This window comes from Ambystoma mexicanum, chromosome 4q (assembly GCF_040938575.1).
Source record: "Ambystoma mexicanum isolate Mex_15411 chromosome 4q, UKY_AmexF1_1, whole genome shotgun sequence".
Classification (NCBI taxonomy): Eukaryota; Metazoa; Chordata; class Amphibia; order Caudata; family Ambystomatidae; genus Ambystoma; species Ambystoma mexicanum.
This window is the reverse complement of record NC_090928.1, coordinates 231240097-231262364: the sequence shown is the minus strand read 5'-3', so window position 1 is coordinate 231262364 and position 22268 is coordinate 231240097. Positions and strand designations below refer to the sequence as shown.

General features: G+C 47.2%; 1 protein-coding gene across 1 annotated transcript in view; it reads left to right on the top strand.

The window, feature by feature from the left end:
- The window catches only part of REV3L (REV3 like, DNA directed polymerase zeta catalytic subunit), a 1615620-nt gene that overhangs the window by 1322321 nt on the left and 271031 nt on the right, over positions 1–22268 (top strand). The window contains exon 21 of the mRNA XM_069607775.1: positions 20118–20236. Within this exon, the coding sequence (XP_069463876.1) occupies positions 20118–20236 (119 nt within the window). The remainder of the gene's footprint in view (positions 1–20117; positions 20237–22268) is intronic.

The following is a 22268-nucleotide window of genomic DNA, read 5'->3' as shown; positions in this document are numbered from 1 at the left end:
CTGTCCTCGATATTTGGGAAGGCTGCCTTTTGACCATGAAAAATCCTTTATCTGCCGCACGAAGGACATGTTTGAGAAAAGGTATAAGGCTCCTGATTCCGCTCCTAAGTGTCTGCGGTCACAGCCCAGCCCAGATATAGTAGTGCCAGCTGTGGTCCGGAAGCGTTCTGCTAACCCTTCCTCCCCATGCACAGTCCCTCAGCCCAATACAAGGTGGGAACACAGCTGGATACCTTTGGCAAGCGTGTCATTTCAAATGCCACGACAATTAAGGCGGCCAATTCCATGATTATCCTGTCCCCGTAGGACTAAAGACCCTCATATCGCCCCCAGTTGTATAGGTCCCACACCTATGCTACCTCTGACAGCTACAAGGGGAAATCCCAGGCCTACAGAGGTACTCTGTGCTGCTGCGACTCATCTCACACCAGGGTACAATCCACCATGCAGGCCTGACCAGGCTACAGTTCTGCCCCTCAATGTTCACACTGCAGTTAGAGGGCGCTCTCTAAGTTTGTTGCACAGTGACGTTCCATCACCATGGACAATCGTGGTGTTGGTCCAGCAGAGAGACATGCTGGAATGCATTGGGCATCCATAAAAAAAGGGGGGCCATTACTTCTGCGAGAGGTGCAGACCCTTCTTTCCAAGGGAGCAATCGAACGCGCCTGATTTCAACAACAAAGCCAAGGGATGTACCCGAGATACTTTGTCAAGAAGAAGTCGGGCAGCAGAAGACATATTTGCGATCTGTGTCTCCTCAGCAAATTACTGCCCTCTCAAACCTTCAGGGCAAATACCCTTCAGCACATCCTGATCCACTGCAGGAAGGAGATTTCCTTTCGTCGTTGGACCTAGAAGACGTGCATTTTCACATCCCAATTCATCTACGTCACCATAGGTTCCTAAGGTTCACTGTTGAAGACAAGAGCCTTCTTATATGCCCATTACGCGACGCTCTTCACTGGTAGATGTTCCGTTGCAATCTCACCCAAGGAGCACCTTCAATGGATCTTGTCTTTGTCTCTCTCTGGTGTCCTGTGGCCATCTCCCCTGCAGAAATTGGCCTTTGTCTTCATTCAGGTCTTATACTGAAAGCTGTTAAGAACTGATTCCTGCACCGCGACCAACTAAAACAAAATTCTAAGAAACTAAAGTATCCTTCTGTCGAGGCAACCATAGTGATGGAAATAAGAACAGAACAAATAACCTACAACACATATTGGAACTTGCACAAGTGGAATCCAGAACAACCTGAACCCAGGGGTTAAGTCTACATACCTATTGCTTTCTCCCTCGTCTCCCATTGGGTTCCCTGGGCATACAATCCTGACCCTAACTCACTCTGACTTGACCTCTGGTTGTGGAACCCTGGGTTAAGGATCCTTTCCTAGGCATACCCTAGTGAATAGGATTAAGTTGAGTCCTTACTGGAATTTTGCTAAATACTTATCTAACTTTTAAAACTTTCTAAAAAAAAAAACACCACAGCCCACTGCATAATTTCTGAATGCTCTTACCTGAAAAAGCTATACATTGGAGCGTGTGACTTTTGGGCTCAAGTCCCCTTACCATCTTAGGTTTTGGACTTATTACGATTGAGGGAAGCTCTTGTTGATTTTGCTTATTTTCCTTGCATCTGACTTTTCACCTGTATTGCACTGGTAATTAATTCATATGCATTTCTATTCTTCTAATGGTGAATGTGTATATATGGTTTTGTGTCGCAACACTTACTGTAATATGTATATGCTTAGTGTGTGTAACTAAAGGCCTAATAAATATGTTTTTATATGCTTACTGTTGATCTTTAATTCTTGGTGTTGCCATGTGTGAACTCATTGTAGCCCTAGACCACTCACACATTTTTCTTGAGAGTGAGCCTGGGCTGCTCAGCTACCTTATCTTAGCAATGAGGAATCCATGGGGGGCGGAGCAGGAGGGCTTCAAACAGAAAGTACATTGCCGAGAGGTAGGTAATTTGTTGAACCTAGAGTGTCAAAAAGTAAGGTGGAGTAGTGGTATAAGCTTTAGGGATTTTTAACACATTTCTCCTGCCAGTAAAATTGTTCCCTTTTTGTATCGCATATCCTAAGTTAAGTGCTGATCACCATGTCTAGGGTATTCCACATATGTGATATGTCTTTAGGTCACGGTACATAATTGTGCAGGCCCATTGGGACTTCCTTGCTAGGTTTTCGGTTTCCTTGGTTCTCCCCACCCCCTGTTAATTTATTTTGGACACTCACCTCTGATAGAGGGCCTTCATATAGATATTGGCATTTAGGTCTGTCGTTGTACAGACATTACTTTTTTTTATAATTGGTTTGATTTTTAATGCTGTGTATTATTACCAGAGTACTTATTTGAACTGATAGTTTCATATGTGTGACTTCATTGAAGTATATATTTTTCCATATGGTGTTTTTCTGGAGATGTGTGTAGACTTATTGTTCATTTATTTCAGCCTACTACCCCTACCTTAGAGTTAAGCCTTGTTGCTCTGACCACGAGGGAGGCTTTACTTCCCTTTCTTGTCAGATGTGTTATCCTTCCTTCTGGTGTTAGTGATTGTAGCGCCCTCAACAGAGGGTGGTACAAATGGCTAAAATGCAGTTGAGGTACCAAGACTAGTAAAGCTCTGAACATTTTCTGAAGGTTATGCTTTTTGTCTGTAAGCCTTCGACTAAAGTCTTTTATGCCACAGTAGCAAGCGGCGGAAGGTGTTTGTTGGTTCCTTGTTAAAGGCTTTGATGCATTATTCTGCCCAAATGTTGTTTTGGATTGTCTGCTGCCATTGGCCAGGAGGGGCATTTTTAGGCTCAGAACAGCTGAATCTTATTTTATTATTTTTACTGTTGTGCAGTAGCCTAATGTTTTGGTCAAATCATTTCCACCTAAGCCATTTGCATAGAGACCTGAACCTTGTGCTGGCTTTTGATGGCATCTCATTTTGAGTACATGCATACTTTTCTTAAGAACCTTTTGACAATGAAGACTTATTTTCTCATGCCTATCACAACTGCGAGTGACTTGCACACCCTTTATCTGAAACCTTCTTTCCCGTTTGTTTCCATGGAAAGCAGAACTTTGACAACAAGTACTCCCATTTTGCATATAGTGGTTAGTGTCTCTTGAGATGGATTTCCAAAGTTCTGCTGGGAGTGGACTTTGGGAGGCCAATCTATTATGGTGAACATGAAAGGCACTTAAATCTAGTGAAACCCAATCAAGGTAGGTAGCAAAGCGGTAAGGCTTAGACTTGGGAGGGATGCAAGAGTGGTATAGGGCTGCAATGGATCCACACAGAACACCACTAGTTCCAGGTAAACATGTAGGTACAAAAATATACATTGATTTATTAGGCCTTTAAAATGCACATTAAGCAAATGCAACTTCTAGGCAAATATTGTCATATACTTCATATAAAACAGAGATATACATTCACCCTTAAAAGAAACATTTGATTTAATAACCACTGTAAACCAGGTAAGTACTCAGGTGGATAAAGTTTAGTAGAAACACTTTAGAGCAACCATAAAATAATGCCCTACCACTTAGCAAGTCTAGCCCTGAGAGATTTTGGGTCCTTGTGCCCTAAAGGCACCAGTTCCAAAGTGATCAATTCTAGGTAGTTTTCCGAAGAGCAGCTATGCTGGGAGATGGATATAGATGAGGAATTAGCAGGAGGAAAGAATCAATTAAAAAGAGCATTGCAATTAATGCAAATGCATATATAATAATACATTAAAGCCACAGAGTAGATGAAACAATTGTAAAGCATAGGCAAATTTTTCCTGTTCAGAGGGATTTCCAAAATCAGCCCTGGGGGGGAAGGATTTTAGGAGGCGTCACAATTATGGTGAACAGGGAAGTCACTGAGAGGTTAGCCAAATCCAATCAAGGTAAGATAGCAGAGCAGCAAGGCTTAGTTTCAGGAAGGGTGCAAGAGTGCTCTAGGGCTTTAATGAGTTCAGATTATTATCCCTTCAAAATGCACAGTAAGCAAGTAAAGCCTTTAGTCAAATATTGTTGCACTAACACTAATAAATACGGTCAACCTTAGGAGGAATAGAGTAGTCTTGATTGAATGACCAATGAAACACAGGTAAGTACTTGGATGCTTTAGAAATAGAAAGAACACTTCTGGATAATCCAATTGAATAATCGTAGAACAGCTTCCCTAGCTCTTATAAAGTCCAACCCTGGAATGATTGTTTGTGACCTTGTGCCCCAAAGTAGGCACTTGACAGTTTAGAGATTATTAGCACCTGGGGTTATGATTAAAAGGAGCCAAAAAGTTAGAGTTCAGGTGTAATTGTATTTAATCCCAGTTCTTAAGATATTCCTATTAAGCTATCCTTGACCAGGTCTCCACCGACCATAGTCCGGAAACAGTGATTTAGGGACAGCACTTTACACCCACTTATTAAGACAAGGGGGAGGGACAGAAACAAGTAAGTTGATGTACCCACCTGGCTCCAATTTATCCAGACCACTGCAGTTGTTCTGAAATCTGCTGGGGGACACAATTTTCTGTGCTTGGCTCAATCGAGGAGGGGACAGAGTTCATGAGTGCATAGGTCATTTTCAGATGCAAGATCTAGTTTTGGTCGGTCGCAGTGCTTAGGAATATTTTCCAGACAGTTTCCAGTAGAACACCCAAACAAGAAAAGGTGAAGTCTTCTGCAGTGCAGAGCACCTCAGGATACCTTGAGGGATTGAAAGAGTGTTGCAACGGGAGTCGCCACAGTCAGGCGGCGATAGGTGATCTTCTATGAAAGAAAAAAGGAGCAGGCTCAGCACAGCTTCCTTTCATGCAAGAAGGCTGAAGATACAGGGGCAGGCATCTTGTTACACAAGTTGAAGAACCTCCAAGTTCCCCTCAGAATAGTGCCCACTGCAGCGAAGTGGCTGAGGAGAGAGCTAGTCAGTCCACCAGTTGGTCCAGGGACATTTCCGAAGGCGTTGTTTCTTGGGGGTCGAGACTAGTTGTTCCCACTGATAGTCTGAAGCATGCTCCCAGCCCAATTCCTGGATAAAAGGAGGGCTACTGCAGCCACTTGAAAGATCATTATTGGAGCCAATATCTTTATGAAGACGTGCAGCTCGCTGACTACAACTGAAGATGACCAACATCTACTCCAGTGCTGTCCTGGTGAAGCCCTGCTCCTCTGTCCTGCTCTCAAGAAGTCCCTAATCAGTGCTTCGACCCCAGGAAACACCATTTAAGGTCATGCACTTACCTTGGAAAAATGCTGCTTTCATGGGCTTGTGATGCCTTTGTGTGTGGCCCAGGAAGGAGGTGGGACTGTCTGGTCCCACTCCACATCCATGGTGGCAGAAGGTCTAGGTGTGGAGCAAATGTGAAACCAGTAGTTGCCCCTGATGGGACAACTACTAGCTGTTTGATTGGTGCAGAGCCTTATCATTGGCAGGCTTGGACTTGCTTCCAGCTTGGATTTTGGACAAGAGGAACTCTGCAGCCATTTCTCCAGATCATCCTTGGAACACAGAATCCCTCAAAGAAGAGCACCCTGCTGACGATCCAAAGACTACTCCTGAAGTGGGCTAGCATCCCTTGCTGTGTAGGGCCCGGTGAAGCCCTGTTTGACTACCTGACCGCCAAACACCCTGAGCAGTGCTTCAACCTTCAGACTAGTGTGACCAACTAGTCTCAACCCCTTCTCAAGGATCCTTCCCTTCTGAGCCTTCAGAAGTGCCCACAGACAGTGGACTCAGCTCTCTCTAGGTCTACCTCGCAAGAAGTGTCACTGTTCTGCGTTAGTATCTTCAAGTGGTTGCCAGCTTGTGCCACTAGTGACCGCCTCCCCTAATATCAGCATACCAGCATCAAGGGACCATGTCCTGGAGCAACTTCTGTTACCACGACTGGCAGGACGCCTGACGATACCTTTGTGTGGAGACCATAGCTGGAACTTGCCTTTCTCCAACCTCTAAAATGTCCTTGGGAGGTCTGCATCAGTGTTTATTGCATTTCTTCATTGCGAAAGGTTGCAGCTTGCAGCTGCACCCGACCACAAAAATCCTCAACTCCTGTGCATCACTCACCAGACCAAACAGCGGAGGATCGTGTCCCCAGCAACCCCCAGATTATCCACAATGGCCTCTGTGAAAATCAAAGTCGAGGGGGTGGGGTGGCGTATGTAAACAGTGTGCATATGCCCCCTCCCCTGTCCTCCGTATGATAACATTGGTAACAAGTCCCTTTGTCTCCTGCATTCCAAGCACATACCTTTTGGTCGTCGAACCTGGCAGAGTATCCTGAAATATAAGAAACTCATTTACTTGCCTTTTAGTAAAATTATTGAAGAACGTTTTGAACCATTACCAACACAAGTAAATTTTAGCTTACCAGTACCCCATTCTGGTGAGAAACATTGCAGCTCCTGTGACTTTTGGGCACAAGGCCCCATTCCTCTTTGAGTTTGGACTGCTTAAGTTAGGGAATTAACTTGTTACCCGGTTCCATCCTTTATTACATTTAATCTACTTAGCTGCTTACTGAATAAGTCATTTTTATGCATTTATGAACCTATGGTGAATGTATATATTTGTATCATAGAGTATTGTGCAATAGTACTATCGGTTAGATTCATTTTTTAGTGTGTTCAGAAGGCCTATAATAAATACGTTTTACACTTCCTGTCTAAATTGAATTATCATGTGCTATACTGTGTGGACTCCTTGAGGGCCTCTGATCCCACTCACTCTCCCGAGTATAATCCTTTACTGCTTTAACTTTGGTCACAGAATTTGAGTTGCCTTTTCAGGTCGTTTCCACCTATTCGGCGACCAGCACCTGCATGGGAACTTAGCGTTGTCCTAGCCAGGCTCATGAAACCACTCTTTGAGCCTATGCACAGGGCCTCCATCAGCATCTATCCTGGAAGACTGCTTTTATGGGGTGGCTATTACCTCAGCCAGGAGCGTTTGTGATATCCAGTTGTTTTCAGTCAAAGCACCTTACTTGACTTTTCATAGATCCAAATTCGTCTTACGCACGAACCCCACGTTTGTGCCAAAAATGCTGTCCACATTCAATCTCAATGAGCTGGTAGTATTGCCAGTGTTCTTCAGCTCGCCTACTTCACCAGCCGAGCGATCGTTGCACTTGTTGGATGTAGTGCACGCTCTCAAGTATTGCATCGCCTGGACAAAGCACCTTTGTCAAACGTTGCAGCGGTTTATGATGTTTGGCCCCACCGGACCAGAAAAGGCACTCCTCTAGCCTTCCATATCCAGGTGGATTTCCGCATGCATCTCCTTCTGCCATCAGCAAGCTGGCAGGCCTCTTACTGGCAGGCCCAGAGCGCACTCCACCAGTGTGGTGGCAGCCACAACTGCTTTCCTCTCTGGTACTCCGCTCCTAGACATCTGCAGGGCAGCCACGTGGAGATTGACGCATATGTTCATCAAATTCTACTGTGTCGACAGGGATTCTGTGGCAGAGACCAATGTTGGCCAATCCGTTCTTCACAATCTGTTTGCGTGAAGTTGGTGGTCCCTAGTGGTACGTTTGCTACTTTGTGCGTGCCTCCGCCCTTTTCTCAGGGTTGTATACTGCTTTATATTATATTCACAGCATGTGAATCTATGAAAGATCCAATGCTGGAGAAGAAATAAGTTACTTACCTGTAACTCCTATTCTCCAGCATTGGTATCTTTCATAGATTCCCAGTTGACCCTCCCGCATACCCCTCTGGCTCTTCTCATTGGCTAATACTGCCACTCTTGTGCGCTTGACAAAATCTGAAGATGGTTGATGGGGATGTAGCTAAGGGAGCCTTGCTTATTGGCTGGGCACTATGAAAGGATGATACTAGAGTGAAAAAGTTAAACTGCTCTAAGGTATCGAGGATTCCCAGCCTAACGACCGGGAATATTCACAGCATCTGAATCTATGAAAGATACTAATGCCGGAGAACAAGAGTTACAGTTGAGTAACTTATTCCCTATTACTGTTTTGATTCCTTGAAAAGGCAGGATGCTTGTTTTGCAAAGACTGTTGTTCAGTGTCTTATTTAAAGTTAATGGGTCCTTGTAATCTGTCCACTATCTGCTGCTGCTGCTGCCTTGGATGGTTTTCTAAAGACCAGTCTGCATGAGGAAGGGTTCTATTATAGGAAAATAATTGCTTAACATAGGTAATGTTTTTGTATAATGGTCACCAGGGGTCTCCAACCTTTGGCTCTCCAGATGTTTGGACTACAACTCCCATCATCCCTATTCAGCATAGTCGATAGCCAGGTATGAGAATTGTAGTCCAAAACATCTGGAGAGCCAAAGTTTGCAGACTCCTGACAGAAATCGAGTCAAAGCTACCCTAACCAAAGGCGTGACATAGGGTCACAGAGTTTGCAGTAGAGCTAGAAAGCTTCTAGCTCAATACACAAAAACACCCGAAGAGGTGAAGCTAACAAAGACGGGTTTTTTTTATTTTACACTAACAAAGAAAACAAAAACAATTTTTACAAACTGCGCCGTGGCGGTGAAGGTATGCCTAATGAGCACCTTAGAGTATGCATATTTGTGGGTTAGTAAGCAGAGTGAAAAACAGAGTTTTCTACATGTATTGTTTTAAATGGTAAAACATTTAGCGTTGTCGACACACTATTTCTGCAAGGAAGTGTGTGTTTGGAAGGTCCACTAATTGCAACAGTACATGCATTGTCTTGATTTTTCTCAAATGGTTGACCCGTGGTCAGCAAATTAGAAAATATGCTTGTTTTCCGTTCTACTTTCAGCCACATTTTCTGGAGTGAGAGATATGACTCCCACCAGATTATGCCATCAAACCAAGGACTGGATTGGCACACATTCAGAATTCATTTATTTATTTCATTCACTGTTTATCCCTCGCTCAGTTGTCTACAAATGTGGGGTGGGCCCTGGCAGGCCCCTTTAAAAGGGAGGAGGTTGACTACTTTTATAGAATGTATAAGGAATTAAAGCCTTTGGTGGGGCCACACCAACCTATGGGGCTGAGCATAACGTTTCGAAACCATTTCCCTAAACATCCCTGCCAATGGATCTTGCATTTCCTTTGTATAGGCCATAAGAGTCCCCAATCTGTGCAGAGTGTCATGTTTATTTTCTACTCCCCTTAATTCAATGGGGTTAAATTTGACCTCAATCCCACGCATTTTATTTTGCATCTCCTGCCTTACTTATAACGTGCAAAATGGCCTTAAGGGGCTATTGGATGATATACAGTTGAACATCTGGTCCCCTTTTCCTCACAGGTGGTGTTTTCGGGACCGTATGACAAATAAAAAAATGTCTGAACTACTTCTGGATAAATCTCTTGCTGACACTATCAGATTGCAGAATGCCACTGACCCAGCCTTTCAGCCTATGTAGCAGATAACAGTAACATTAGCTCTAGTTAATTAAGAGTTCTTCTTGCCAGAGATACCCATGCCTCCTTCTCAACATCGAAGAACACCTCTGTGGATACGCATCTCCTCCAAGGAAGCTTACTGTACTGTCTAAGATTGGATTGAAAGCTGTGGGAATGAATGGGCATAATACCACATGGCTGGTAAACCAAGAAGACCTGCATTACTCACCGTAATTGCATTTCTGATGATTGTATCTGCTTAGATTCACATGCTGTGCATTTAGTCCGACATCCAGTGGTAACTGCAGAGAATTGCATCTTGTCTTTTGAGAATCGAAAGGGGACGTCGACATGGGTGTGCCTGTAACACTATCCCTAACGTGATGTGGAGTGTACCCAAAATCCCTCACGCAAAGAGGTCTCTCTGATTGTATTTTTTCTGACATGAGGGAGCCCAATGACTATCGTGAGTGAGTGCATAAGAGAGAAAGTAGTAAGAGGTCTATGTTCCTTCCACACGAGCGGGGGGGAAGGGTGGGCGCATGTAATCTAAACAGATGCAATCATCAGAAATGCTATTACGTTGAGTAATGCATGTCTTCTGATGCTTGTTAATCTGCTTAGAATCACATGCAGAGCATAGACTAGCGAGCAGTACCCGGAGTTGCAGGTGGGTTTTGAGAAGGAACAGTAGTGAAAAGATGTCTTAATACTGATTGTCCCACCTGAGAATCAGACCTAGAATGAGTGTCTAGGCAATAGGGTTTTGTAAAGGTTTGTACAAAACTTATCTCTGTGAACTGTAACGAAAGGGTCCAGAACTGAAAGGGCCTGTAGTTCACAAACTCTCCTTATAGAAGTGATAGCCACTAGGAAGGCTGTTTTATAGGTAAAATCTTTGAGACTTGCCTTATGCATAGGCTTAAAAGGAGACCCCAGAAGTCTAGTTAATACACATTTAGGTCCTATCCGGGAGCCGGGTTACAAATGGGTGGATGAATCCTTTTAACCCCTTCCGTGAAAGCCTTAATAACTGGTATTTTCCACCACAACACCTTTTGTTGTGACGTAGTGTAGGCTGAGAGAGCAGCTAAGTGAACTTTCAGAGAATTAAAAACCAGGCCTGAGTCTAGTAGGTGACTCGGGTACAATATACAATGTGAGTAGACCACCAGTCAATAGGATTGACGCCCTTTGAATTGCACCAGATAACAAAGCACTTCCATTTACTGGAGTAGCAGTATTGAGTGTTAAGTTTCCTCGCCTCCCTAAGTATGTCCATGCATCTCTGAGGACCTGAGGAGCCAAGCTGCTGAATTCAGGGTTTGCGGGCATGGGTGAAGTCTCTCCCCCTTGTCCTGAGATAAGATGTTGTACAGGCAAGGCAGTTTCATTGGAGGAGTTAGGGACATCTCCATCAGATGAGAGAACCAGGGTTGACGGGCTGACATGGGGACCACCAATATCATGGTGACTGGTTCCTAGTGCATCTTGAGCACAATCTAGTTGAGATGGGGAGTCGGGGGCCGGGGAGGTGGGGAAGGTGTTGAGCGTAAACAAATTTCCCTGACCACGTTATCCAGAGACCGTTCCCCTTGGATCAGTTCTGGGTGTACCTGGAGGCGTAATCTTGGCATGGAGCGTTCTCCAGAGTTGCAAACAAGTCGATCTCTATGAAACCCCATTGTGCAAAAACATTTGAGACAATGTCTTAGTGTAGTCGCCATTCGTACTCTATGGGCAGTGGGAGGTCTCTGCTGAGCACGTCCGCTAGCAGATTGAGTTCCCCTGGAACGTGTTGAGTCAACAGGAACATCCTGTGTTTGAGAGCCCATTTCCAAATGTTCTGGGACAGCTTGGATAGCCCTGGAGAGTGTGTGCCCCCTTGTCTGTTCAAATAGTACATGGCTGTGGTGCTGTCTGTGAGAATCAGGACCACCCGCCGTGCGCCTTCTGCTGAAGCAGGTGAGCCCCAACCCTGAGAGAGATGCGTCTGCCGTGAGAGTAGCTTCTACTGTGGGTGGTGAAGGCCTTCCCCTTCAAGAGGTTTTCCCTCGACCACCACTGCAGAGAGAGAACGAGGGCTGATGAGACAATCACCAGATCTTCCTTTGTCCGCTGGCCTGACACCACTGGCTGTTGAGCTACTCTTGCTCAGGACGCATGTGCAGACGCACCTGAGGAACTAAGTAAATGCAGGACGCCATCATTCCCAACAGTCGCATGGTTTTGCGTACCGTCACCTCTCGATCGGCTACATATTGTGGGATCGTTGGAGGGGAAGACAAGGCCGTCTTCTGTTTGAATTAGAGCCCCTAGGAACTGTTTGACTTGACTGGGGTCTAGGCTAGATTTCTTCTCGTTGAGGGAGAATCCCAGGCTGAATAAGAGGTCTATCGTCTTTTGAGTGTTCAACAGGCATGTTCCGTAGGAATCCGCTGTTATGAGCCAGTCGTCGAGGTAAGGGTAAACCGGAACGGATTCTCTGCGCAGGTGCACTGCTGCCACTGCCAGTACCTTCATAAACACCCTTCGCGCCGAGGCAATGCCGAAGGGTAGTACTTTGAACTGATTGTGCTTGTCCTCCATCATGAGCCTTAGGTATTTTCTGTGTGCCGGCAACATTGAAATATGAAAGTATGCATCTTTCATATCCAGTGTTACCATGTAATCCCCCTGTTTCAGCAGAGGGATTACCTCCTGCAACGTGACCATATGAAACTTTTGAGGTTTGACAAATTTGTTCGCTGGGCGCAAGTCTAGCACAGGGCACATGGTGAGATCCTTTTTGGGTACAAGGAAGTAAAGTGAATAAAACCCTTGTTTACCTGTTGAAGGACGACTTCTATGGCACCCTTTTCCTGCAGTATCTCAACCTTTTGCAGCAGGATGCGTAGGTGTTTCAGCATTAGGCGTCTTGATTTTGGCCGTCTGAATTGAGGTGGTCGGCAAAATTATATGCAGTACCCATGGCCGACGGTCTTGAGCACCCACTGGTCTGTTATCCTCTCCCATGCATGAAGGAATGATGTTAAATGTCCCCCGATCGGGGAGGCATGGGAAGGGACCCGGATCTGAGGGTCATTTCTGACCTGAGGCCGGGGAGTGTCTGGAGGTGGAATTCCGGCCTCTACCCTTTTCAAGGCATTGTCCTCTAGGTGGATACGTGGTGGTGGTGTTGGATCCTTATCCTGAAGACCAGTTGTTTCCTGAATTATAATGGTTTTGAGGGGAGCGAGATTGCCCACAAAAGGAACGAGAGCCGCTCCCTCTCTGTTGTGAAGGCCTTTGGGTAATCTGGTTTAAAGTCTTGAGTCTCGTGTTCCTTCTTAGCTGTCTCAAGTGCTTCGTCCACGGCCTTTCCGAAAAAGTTGGCCTCCTCAACCGGCTTGTTTATTAAGGCTGCTTGGAATTCAGGCTTAAAACCAGAGTTTCTCTAGCAGGCGTGCCGTTTTAGTAGTGTACCCTGGGCCAAGGTCCTTCCTGCTGTTTACTAGCAGCGTCCAAAGAGTTCCTAAGAATGGTGTGGTTGACTTGCTCGCCTTCCGATACAATCGCGAGCAGTTTAGCCCGCATTGGTTCAGGGACCTCTTGAAGGGCCTCTTGCAGCAGGTTCCACTGTACATCTGAGTAGCTAGCCAACAGAGTGGTGGTGTTGGCTATTCGGGTGGAGAATGCAGCAGCAGTCGAAACCCTTTTTCCCAGTGCCTACAACTTTTTGCCTTCTTTTTTTTAGGTGGTGCCTCACCTGTAGACAGGGGGACACATGCCCTCTTTCTAATAGTCGTAACTACCAGGGAATCTGGAGTTACATGCCCTTTAATGTTAAATGAGTCGGTAGGAGAAGGGCGATACAACTTCTTTACCCTGGGATTAACTGCCCTGGTCTGGGCTGGTGTTAACAATGAAGGCGCCAGACGTCTCTTGATAGAGTTCCGTAAGGGAATGGCCTGACTGGCAGGAGGCTTTTCCTTCAGTATGTCCTCTACAAAATATGAATCCTGCACAGCCTCCTGTGTGGCGATTTGAAATGTTCTGCCACCTTCATTAAGATGGCGTTAAACACCATCTGATCATCCACAGGTGAGGCTTGACGGACTGGAGTGGTAGGAGGGGAATCAATACACACAGCGTCAATGTCTGGGGTAGGAGTAGGGTACGTCCAAGGTTGATTATCAACCGGAGGGCTGTCTTCCCAATTATCCATGGGATCAGCAGGATCATCTGTAGGGTCTCCAACGGGATCATCTTGTATGTAGGTATTGATAGGCACCTCGTCATCAGTAAGGTCATAAACATTCTCTTCATGAGGATCCTCAAAGGTCCTATGAAACGTAGCCATAGGCGTATAAGGAAGCTCCTCACAAGGCCTCTTGGGAGCAAACCTCTCTGAGAATTCAACAAACTTCTCCAGTCTGTTCATGCACCCCTCAAACTTCTCCATGAGGATGACCCAGAGGAGTCCAGCGGAGGAAAGGTATCTTCTTGACGATTTTCCTCTCCAGAACGTCGAGATTTTCCTTCTAAAGTCTTGGATAAAGACAAAGGGCTCTGAGTACTCTTTTCAAGGCTCAGGGTGTTGTGACGTGTCTCTAGACACGTCTTTAGGCCGTTCTTTCTGTTTTGACATCTGTTTTGACTGTTCCTTTTGTTTAACCACCAAAGCGATACTATTGCTGATGCTCGGGGTTACAGGGAGGTGTGATGTTTGAGCCGGTGGCTGCGCTGTGGATTTCGGCGCCACTGGGGCCTTAAGGGGCCTTAAGCGGGGTCAGAGCTTTCTTCTTCTGAAGCCGCGTGGGATTTGGTGCTAGCGCCCTTACTTTTGAACTGCCCGGATACATGCAGCTGTCGCGGGGAGGGCTGCCGATCACAAAGATCAGCGGGCACCGCCGAAGTATCCGACGTGCCCGTTGGCGCTTTGGAGCGCTTCGATTGGACTGCCGAAGCAGAACCCTGGGTTGTGTGCTTAGTGTGGGAATCGGGTGCTTCCCTGTCGCCGGGATCTATAGTCCCCATAGCAGGACTCACGTCGTGCCTATCAGGGCTGAGGACCGATTCTGCGGATCGAGAACTCTCCGCGGTAAAGTCAATGGCTTCCAAAGTGGAGTCTTGGTCATCGCTAATCCCTTTGTCACATTCGGCGGCTGTGGCGGCGGGGAATTACTTTCGTTATGCAACATACCGTAGGCCGCCCACTGCTTTAAACGGCGCTCCTTCTTAGGCCGTAGGAGTTTACAGCCGCACATGACGCCTCGTTGTGGTCGAGGGGAAGACAATTATTGCACTGACGGTGCTCGTCTTTCCACAGATATTTTGCCTTACAGGAAGGACCAAATGTAAATGGAGTCATGTCCATAGCGCAGGATCGTGATAGCGACGATAAACCCAAGGGAACAAAGAGAGGGGAAAACAAAAGGCATTCTTGAAAAGAATATAACCACCCTGACCTCACTCTCCCTACTGTACAGACCGGCCAGAGGACCCAGCCACGTGGTCTGCAGCGCTGACCGGATCAACAGCCGTTGCAATTCCGTCGTCCGCAGTCTTCGGCGGTGGCACAGGAATCAGCCGTCGAAGGGAGTGACGATGAGAATAAACGACCGAAGGTCGAGAAATATAACAATAATGCAATGTTTTATGAAGAGCTCCGCATTAGGGCGACCAGAAAGCTGGGTGGAAAAAAACAATCTGAGGGACCTCGACGCGTGAGGGATTTTGGGTACATTACACGTCTCGTTAGGGATGGTGTTACAGGCATGCCCATGTCAACGTCCCCTTTCGATTCTCGAAAGACGAGATGCAATACTACGCGGTTACCACTGGTTGTCGGACTATATGCACAGAATGTAATTCTAAGCAGATTAACAAGCATCAGAAATGAAATATTCATACCGCCAAAGCCAATGGTCTGTTGGGTGGGCCTAGCAAGAGTCATACTCGTATGTCCTGTCCCCTTTCCTTCATCCTTGTGGGGCGTCACCCAGCATGGGGACAGTACCGGGAGCTTTGGCAGCGACAAATTGAGCTTCCCCTTTAAATTTAGTCCAGCACGCAGCCTTGGGCATGGGTACGCCCCTCAAGGCCCTGCTCTCTGGCGCCTCACCTCTGTCCCTTTTTCCGCACGGACCTTGTCGGACCTGGCAGCTAGGTGAAGAAACTTTAACTTTGTTTGCTCCCCGTTGTTTTATTTTTCACTCTTCACCTCCCTTCGGTGCCTCGTTGCCCCGGTGCATGTCTGCTGCAGGAGGATTCACGAGAGATGTGAGTCCTGCGACTGCTCGTTCCCGGCTTCGGGCGCCCATGCACTCTGTCTTGAGTGCCTGGGGCCCGACCACCGCTGGGACGCATGCGCGGCTTGCAGTGCTCACGTTGGAGGGAGATCTTCCACGCTTCACCTCCAGGTGTTCTGAAAGAGTTTGTTTCCAGGACCCCATGGCAGTACAAGGTACGTACTTTGTTTATTACGGCTTCTCAGCGCGGAGACTCCTTCCCAGGGGTTTCCACGTGCAAGGGTACCTTGGATTCTGGTTCTGGAAGACATAAGGCCGCTAAGGCTACCGGCTCACAAGCTGAGGAGCCCGGGGGGGAGGGGGGTCTACCAGGTGATCCGTGGCCAGACCCGAGGCTCAACTCTACCGGGTGGTCAACGTAGGGGCGATCAGGTTCGTCATCCTCTTTGGGCCCAAAGGGAGCAAGGGGTTGTCTGGTTCTACATCCAAGAGTCAGTCCTTAGCCCAATCCAACACGACTACAAGCACTGTTGCTGATGGCACACAGCCTACTAGAGCCACCTCAGAGGTGGTGAGTCAGGGTGATTTTTTGACTACTGGCCAGCAGGCTGAGGGCTCCAGTCTTACCAGAGCTGTCTCTGAGGTCAACGCTTCTGCTTCAGGTTCAGGGACCAAGGCGTGTCCTCCCATGTCTCAACCTGCACGTGGCACAAGGCCTTCGCGTCCTCACACCCAGGGCATGGCAAAAGGCCCCAAGATGGCAGATAAAGTGTCTGAGCCAGCTAGACCAGCGGCCATCTTGGATTCGTATCAGGGCCTACCTGATCCCTCACCCATTGAGTAGGCTATCCAAGAAAGTCCCAGTCCCTCGGGAAGTGGCAATGGACTTAATGGTACAGGCGGTTGGTCTTCACAGGGGTACATCTACCCATTACAGGCTCCTCAGCGCTTCGATCAGGAACAAAGGCCCAGTGCCGCTGAGGGCCGGCCCCCTTGGGATCCGGCAGCTTGCGAGGACCACTTCTTCGAGCGCTTCTTCCTCCTCATGGTTCCCGCAGATGACAGGGCTCTTCAAGGATATAGTGAAGGAAATGATCCCCTAAATTGTACCTCCCAGGCCTCCACCTCTGGGCCCTCCACCAGTTCCTCTGGTGCTAGTGGTGGCTTTGCCTGTCCCTCCTCCGGTCCAGGCCCCTCCTCCTCCTGTACCACTGCCGCCTCCACCTCAGCCTTTTAATCTGTCTTCGGGTCCTTATCAGGGGGGCGACCCCGCCGGCACCTGTGTCCCAGGGCCCGGACTCCACTCTGTCCAGAAAAAAAAGGGGGGGGGGCGGGGGAACGATGATGACGATGACGCGCAGACAACAAACCCTTGGTATTTGTAATGGCCTTTCATGACACGGTCTTGTAGAGTTATTGGGGGTCTCCCAGCCAGAGGAGCCCCCCCCAGGAATTGGGAGTGCTTGCAAAGGTGTTGGGCAAGCGCACCAGAAGCCGTTCAGGCATTCCCACTCCAAAAGGATGTCCTGCTGGTGGCGTGAAAGCTTTCGGAGAAGCCCAGGGCCAATTCACAGATTAAGAAGAAATTAGACCGCAGGTTCAGGATGCTGGATGGGGATCCATGCCTCCTGGCCTCCCGCCCCCAGCCTCACTCTTCGGTGGTGGCTACGGCCTCGCAGTATTCTAAACCATAGTCTTCGTCGTCTTCCTCCACAGGAGCCACCTCCAGTTGCCTGTCCAAGGAGGTCCTCGAGTCTTTTGGCAAATGGTGCTACGTCATCTCAGGGCTGCATCTGCATCAGGTGAATGCCGACACCCTACTAGTCGCTGCAAACCAGAGGCTGTGCTCAGACCTCGGGGAGTATCTGCCAGATCTCCCTCTGGAGAGGCAAGCCGCCTTCAAGGTCGGCCTGGTGGACGCCGGTGATTGCACAGTACCTCATGGTGTCTTTGGTCTCCCACATCGACACAACCAGTAGAGAACTGTGCCTGGGGGTCGAGATGAGATGGGCTGCATGGATGCATGCCAACTAGGTTTCCGTCAGACGTACAAGAGCGGAGCCTGGATCTTCCTTTCGCGGGCTCGGACCGTCTTCATTCGTCCACTGATGACGAGTTGACAAGAAGATCGCCACACAAACCGCCAAGTCCTTGGCCATCCTGACTAAGCCAGGGCAGAAGTCCTTCCCTCAGTCTCATGGCAGGGCCGAATTCAAACTCTGCGCTTTCACAGGCTTCAAGGGGTTTCGGGACCGCAGTGCACAGAGGCCTGACAAGTTGCCCAGTGACCACAGGAGAAAGGAGCAGAGGACGTTGCATGTTTTGTTTCCGCTCCCCCTCCTCCACTGCCGCCTTAAAAGCCAAGAAGCAGTGACATCAGGGTTGGGGAACACAGCTCGCCTTTAGGGGGCCAGCTGGCTCTCTTCCAGGACAGCTGGAAGCATTATTTCAAGAATACTTGGTTCCTTTCTATAGTCTCCACAGGCTTCAGTCTTCCTCTTCCTTTTACTCTACCATCTACTCCTCTTACGGCAGTGAGCGTCCCTGGCTCTTTTACGGGATATCCTTTCTCTTTTGGAGATGCAGGGGTGGAACCAGTTCCTTAGACTGGGGCTCTGGTTTCTACTCCAGGATTTTTGAGGTACCCAAGAACAACCAGCTTGGCCTAAGGGTAGTCCTGGACCTGTTATTTCTCAGCCTATCTTTACTGCGCTCGAATGCATCAAGAGGATAACTCCTGCGCACATAGCAGAGTCTCTACGCGCAGAGGGCTGAATGTGTTCCCTAGACCTCAAGGATGTGTACCTGCATGTCCCCATCTACCAGCCGCATCAGAAATGTTTGCGGTTAATGATTGTCGTACCACTTCCAGTACAAGGTGCTGCCTTTTGGCCTCAATTCGGCTCCTCGTGTTTTCACAAAGCTGATGAATTTGGTGACTGGTCGTCTCCGCCTGAAGGACCGTCACATTTGGTGGCTGGTCTCCTCTGCCTGAAGGGCAATCACCTATACCCTGATCTGGATGTATAGCTGGTTAGGGCCAGCTCGCCCGAGGGGGTGGTGCACTCCTGCCAACGGTTGACAGACGATGCTAAACCTTCACTACGTTTCACAGTTACAAGGTCATCATGCGCACTCCTCCTGATTCCTTGTACTAGGTGGTGACCCCATTCAATTTCAATCAGGAAATCTGTCTGCCGGTGTTCTTCCTGAACTCTCAGTCTGATGCTGAAAAGGCTTTGCATTCCTTGGACCGCTAGGGAGTCCGCTATGTCTACCTCTCTCTCAAAAAATCTTTCAGAAAGTCTGAGGCATCGTTCATCATGTTTGGGGGCATGTCTCCCAGCTCCCAAAGCTTCTATTGCGTGGTGGATAGTCCAGGCCATTTCAGAGGTGTATACAGCCCTGGGCAATCTGATTTCTGAGGGGATTCATGCCCATGCGGTCAGAGCTAAAGCCACAGCTGTAATGTTTCAGAGACATGCTTCCTGATATAATAGGTTATTTATAATGCGCTTAATACCCAGAGGTTTCTAAGAGCGGACTTGGGGATCGAACCTGTGGTGCTGTGTGACGTCTTGCTTCCAAGGCGAGCACGTTGCCCCTGAGCGATCCTCCCGAGACATCTTGGGATGCCACCAGCACGGCGGCTACTTAGGCCACTCAGTGTTCTGTAAGCACTAGTCCCTGGATACCAGTTCCAGGTGAGATGCAGAGTTCGGCCTATGGTCTTGTTCGGTTGAATCACCCACAAGGATGGAGGAAAGGGGACGGGACGTATGAGTAATTAAAGCTACTCAACTGTAGTGACTAGAGGTTCTTAGTCCCCTTTCCTCCATAGGTCCCACCCACCTTCCCCTGTTTCTATGCCAGGGGCTAAAGTATTCAGTATAGCCAGGTATTAAAGCGTCCAATGTGTTAAAAAGGGGACTGAGGTGAGGTGCTGAAGTGGTGTTTCCACGCTGATGGCCGCGCTCCAGTGCATTGGACTAAATTTGAAGGGGAAGCTCAATGATTTGCTGCCAAAGGTTCCGGTACTGTCCCCATGCTGAGTACGCTAGTCATTACGGTGAGTAACTTTAATTATAAATGCAGCTTAAACAGTTGTATTGTAAACATGTAATGTGACAAAGGTATATCTTCTGTGTGCAGTCTGCATATCAGTCTGATTTAGAACGTCACTCTACATTCCTTCTCGATATTCAAAGCACCGAGGCTTCCATGTGCATTACTGGGTTCTGTAAGGCTGTTTTGCTGGTCAGGCCCACGCCCTGCTTGTCTTGATGGCTATTATGATGCCTTCTCTCTAATGATTTTCTTTTAATGGCATCTTTATCTTTCTGAAGTGTTTGTGGCACTGCAGTTAAATATTCTGCAGCAGGCATGACATGCCCAATGTGTGTTTAGTTATAAGCAACATTTGCAGTAAGTGGTTTGCTTTCATGATTGTGTCTGAATATTTGTTTACTCAACTTTGCATTGTTAAAACTGTAAACTAATGCTTGGTTATCTTTATTTAGGTTGCTCTTACCAACTATACCTTTGAGAATGTAGCCTTTCATGTTCTTCACCAGCGTTTTCCCCTATTTACATTTCGGATGCTGTCTGATTGGTTTGATAACAAGACAGATCTACACAGGTACTTTCCTTCGATAATGGAATTCATTTTCATGTTTTCATACATTTCCACATTATGGTATACATTGTTTGCATATGTTCTACTGCAATACAATTTTTGACTGTTCGGCTGCAATTTGATTTGTTGATGGATGTATCAAAGTGGTATACGATAACAGATGTCATGCTGTTAGACCAATATATAACCTGAAATGCTTTTGTAGCTTTACAAATCTTGAGTCGAAGGTCAGAGGGGAAAAATTCAGGAAATTCAATTTTGTGCCACAAGTTATTGCCATTTTGGGGGGAGGGTAGGAATTTAGACATAAATTTACCATCCATGAGATATACTGCAAGTCCATACCAGGTGTGAAGGCATCATTAAGCAAGACACAGACAACAGATTCAAAGTTAAAACAAAAGTAGTTTTATTTACTTAAATGTCAGGATGGTTGAAGGCTTAACTTGCCCTATGCTAAGGTGGGATTTCCCTACCTAAAGAAACGAAGAAAAGTCTGAGTCTGTGAGTTCAACTTAAAAAAGACTGTGTCCAAAACGTATGCTTGCCCTCACAACTAATGCCAAACAATGTGTAGGGATGTCGGAATCAAAACAAATATTGTTCCAAATAAAGTTCTGACCATCTTCCAGCTCTGAGCTTACTTTCCAGCTCCCCTAGCCCAAGTTCAAAACAGTTCCACATGGTCTCAGGGTTCTCTTCCCCAAGAAGACAGCACAGTTCCAAAAAGATGCCTCGAGGTTCCCTTTGAAGACAGCAACAAAGTTGATACGGTCTTAGGTTTCCCTTCCTCAATACGTCAGATTTTCCAGCTGTCCAATTTATAGTTGGTCTCTTAACATCCAAAAACCAGTTCCAGGTCAAATTTACACTTTTCTGGTTTCTTGACAATTAATACAGATTGCTTTCTTCTGCTTCACTTCAGCCATCTCTTTCATACACTTAGATTTGCTCTCTGTATGTTTTCTTGGCTTTCTCGGATAGGGTATCTGCAGTCTAGGCGCAGTTGTCGGACCACACGATCCTTCCATTACAGGTCACAAAACAGGTAACCCTAGACTTTCTTGCCCACACAGTTTCTTTTGTAACTACTCCTGTTATTTGGTTCGCATTCACTTGGCTTTTTCCTAGTCAGCCTTTTGGCTTTGCCACACTGTTTTTCCTTTTTGCCTGTCTCTTGACTTTGCCCACAATGGTTTCTTTCATACAGTTCACTCCATGGTGCTCTCTTGCCTTCACTACATTACTTTCACACTCTTCAGCAATATTTAATACTTGCTTTTCATTGCATTGTATAAGATTTGTTCTTTTCTTGCAATATATTGTACGTGTACTTCGCACAAACTTGTCTTCTTTTCAGTTTTATCAAAAGCTTTCATAGGTTTGTTAAAAACTTTCCTTTAGTATAGTATTCAATATTTCTTAATTATTCTTTTGCCCACAGTTCATCTTATTCGTTTTGTTCACCATAGCCCTTCACTTTCGGTTAACAGTATCTTGCACATCTCAGTTTTTTCATTTGTCAATTACTTTTGCCTGCTAAAAGCCCCCAGGAGGGCCCCAGTTCAAGTGTTTCCTTGCATTCACTCCTCTGGGTTGCTGCTTTCCTCATGTTCCCCTCCGCATACACCTTTCCGTCGTGTCGCAAGACCCGCTCGTCTTCTTTCTGCGGGCTGCCAGCAGCTCCACTCACTTTACTCGGATGCTGCTGGTTGCTCATAGAAATCTGATTTCCACCATGCCTTGCAGCTCCTACTGCGAGCACCCGACCAGGGAGGCTCCCACCACTGTGCCCCTCTCATGGCCCGCCTGGGCCTCGGCATCACAGTCTCTTCAGGGAGCTTGCTGGGGTCCTGGTTTCCCGACAGGACCCTCCTCGGCAGCCTCAGTCTCCACAGGGTTTCTTTCTGTTGAGGCCTGCAATGTTCGGCCCGGTTCCTCTCCTGCTGGTCTCTCTCCTTCTGCACTCTCCCCTATATATACACCTACAACCATTTAATAGGTTACAGGTGTGCAATCTCAAGCCCAATTGCCC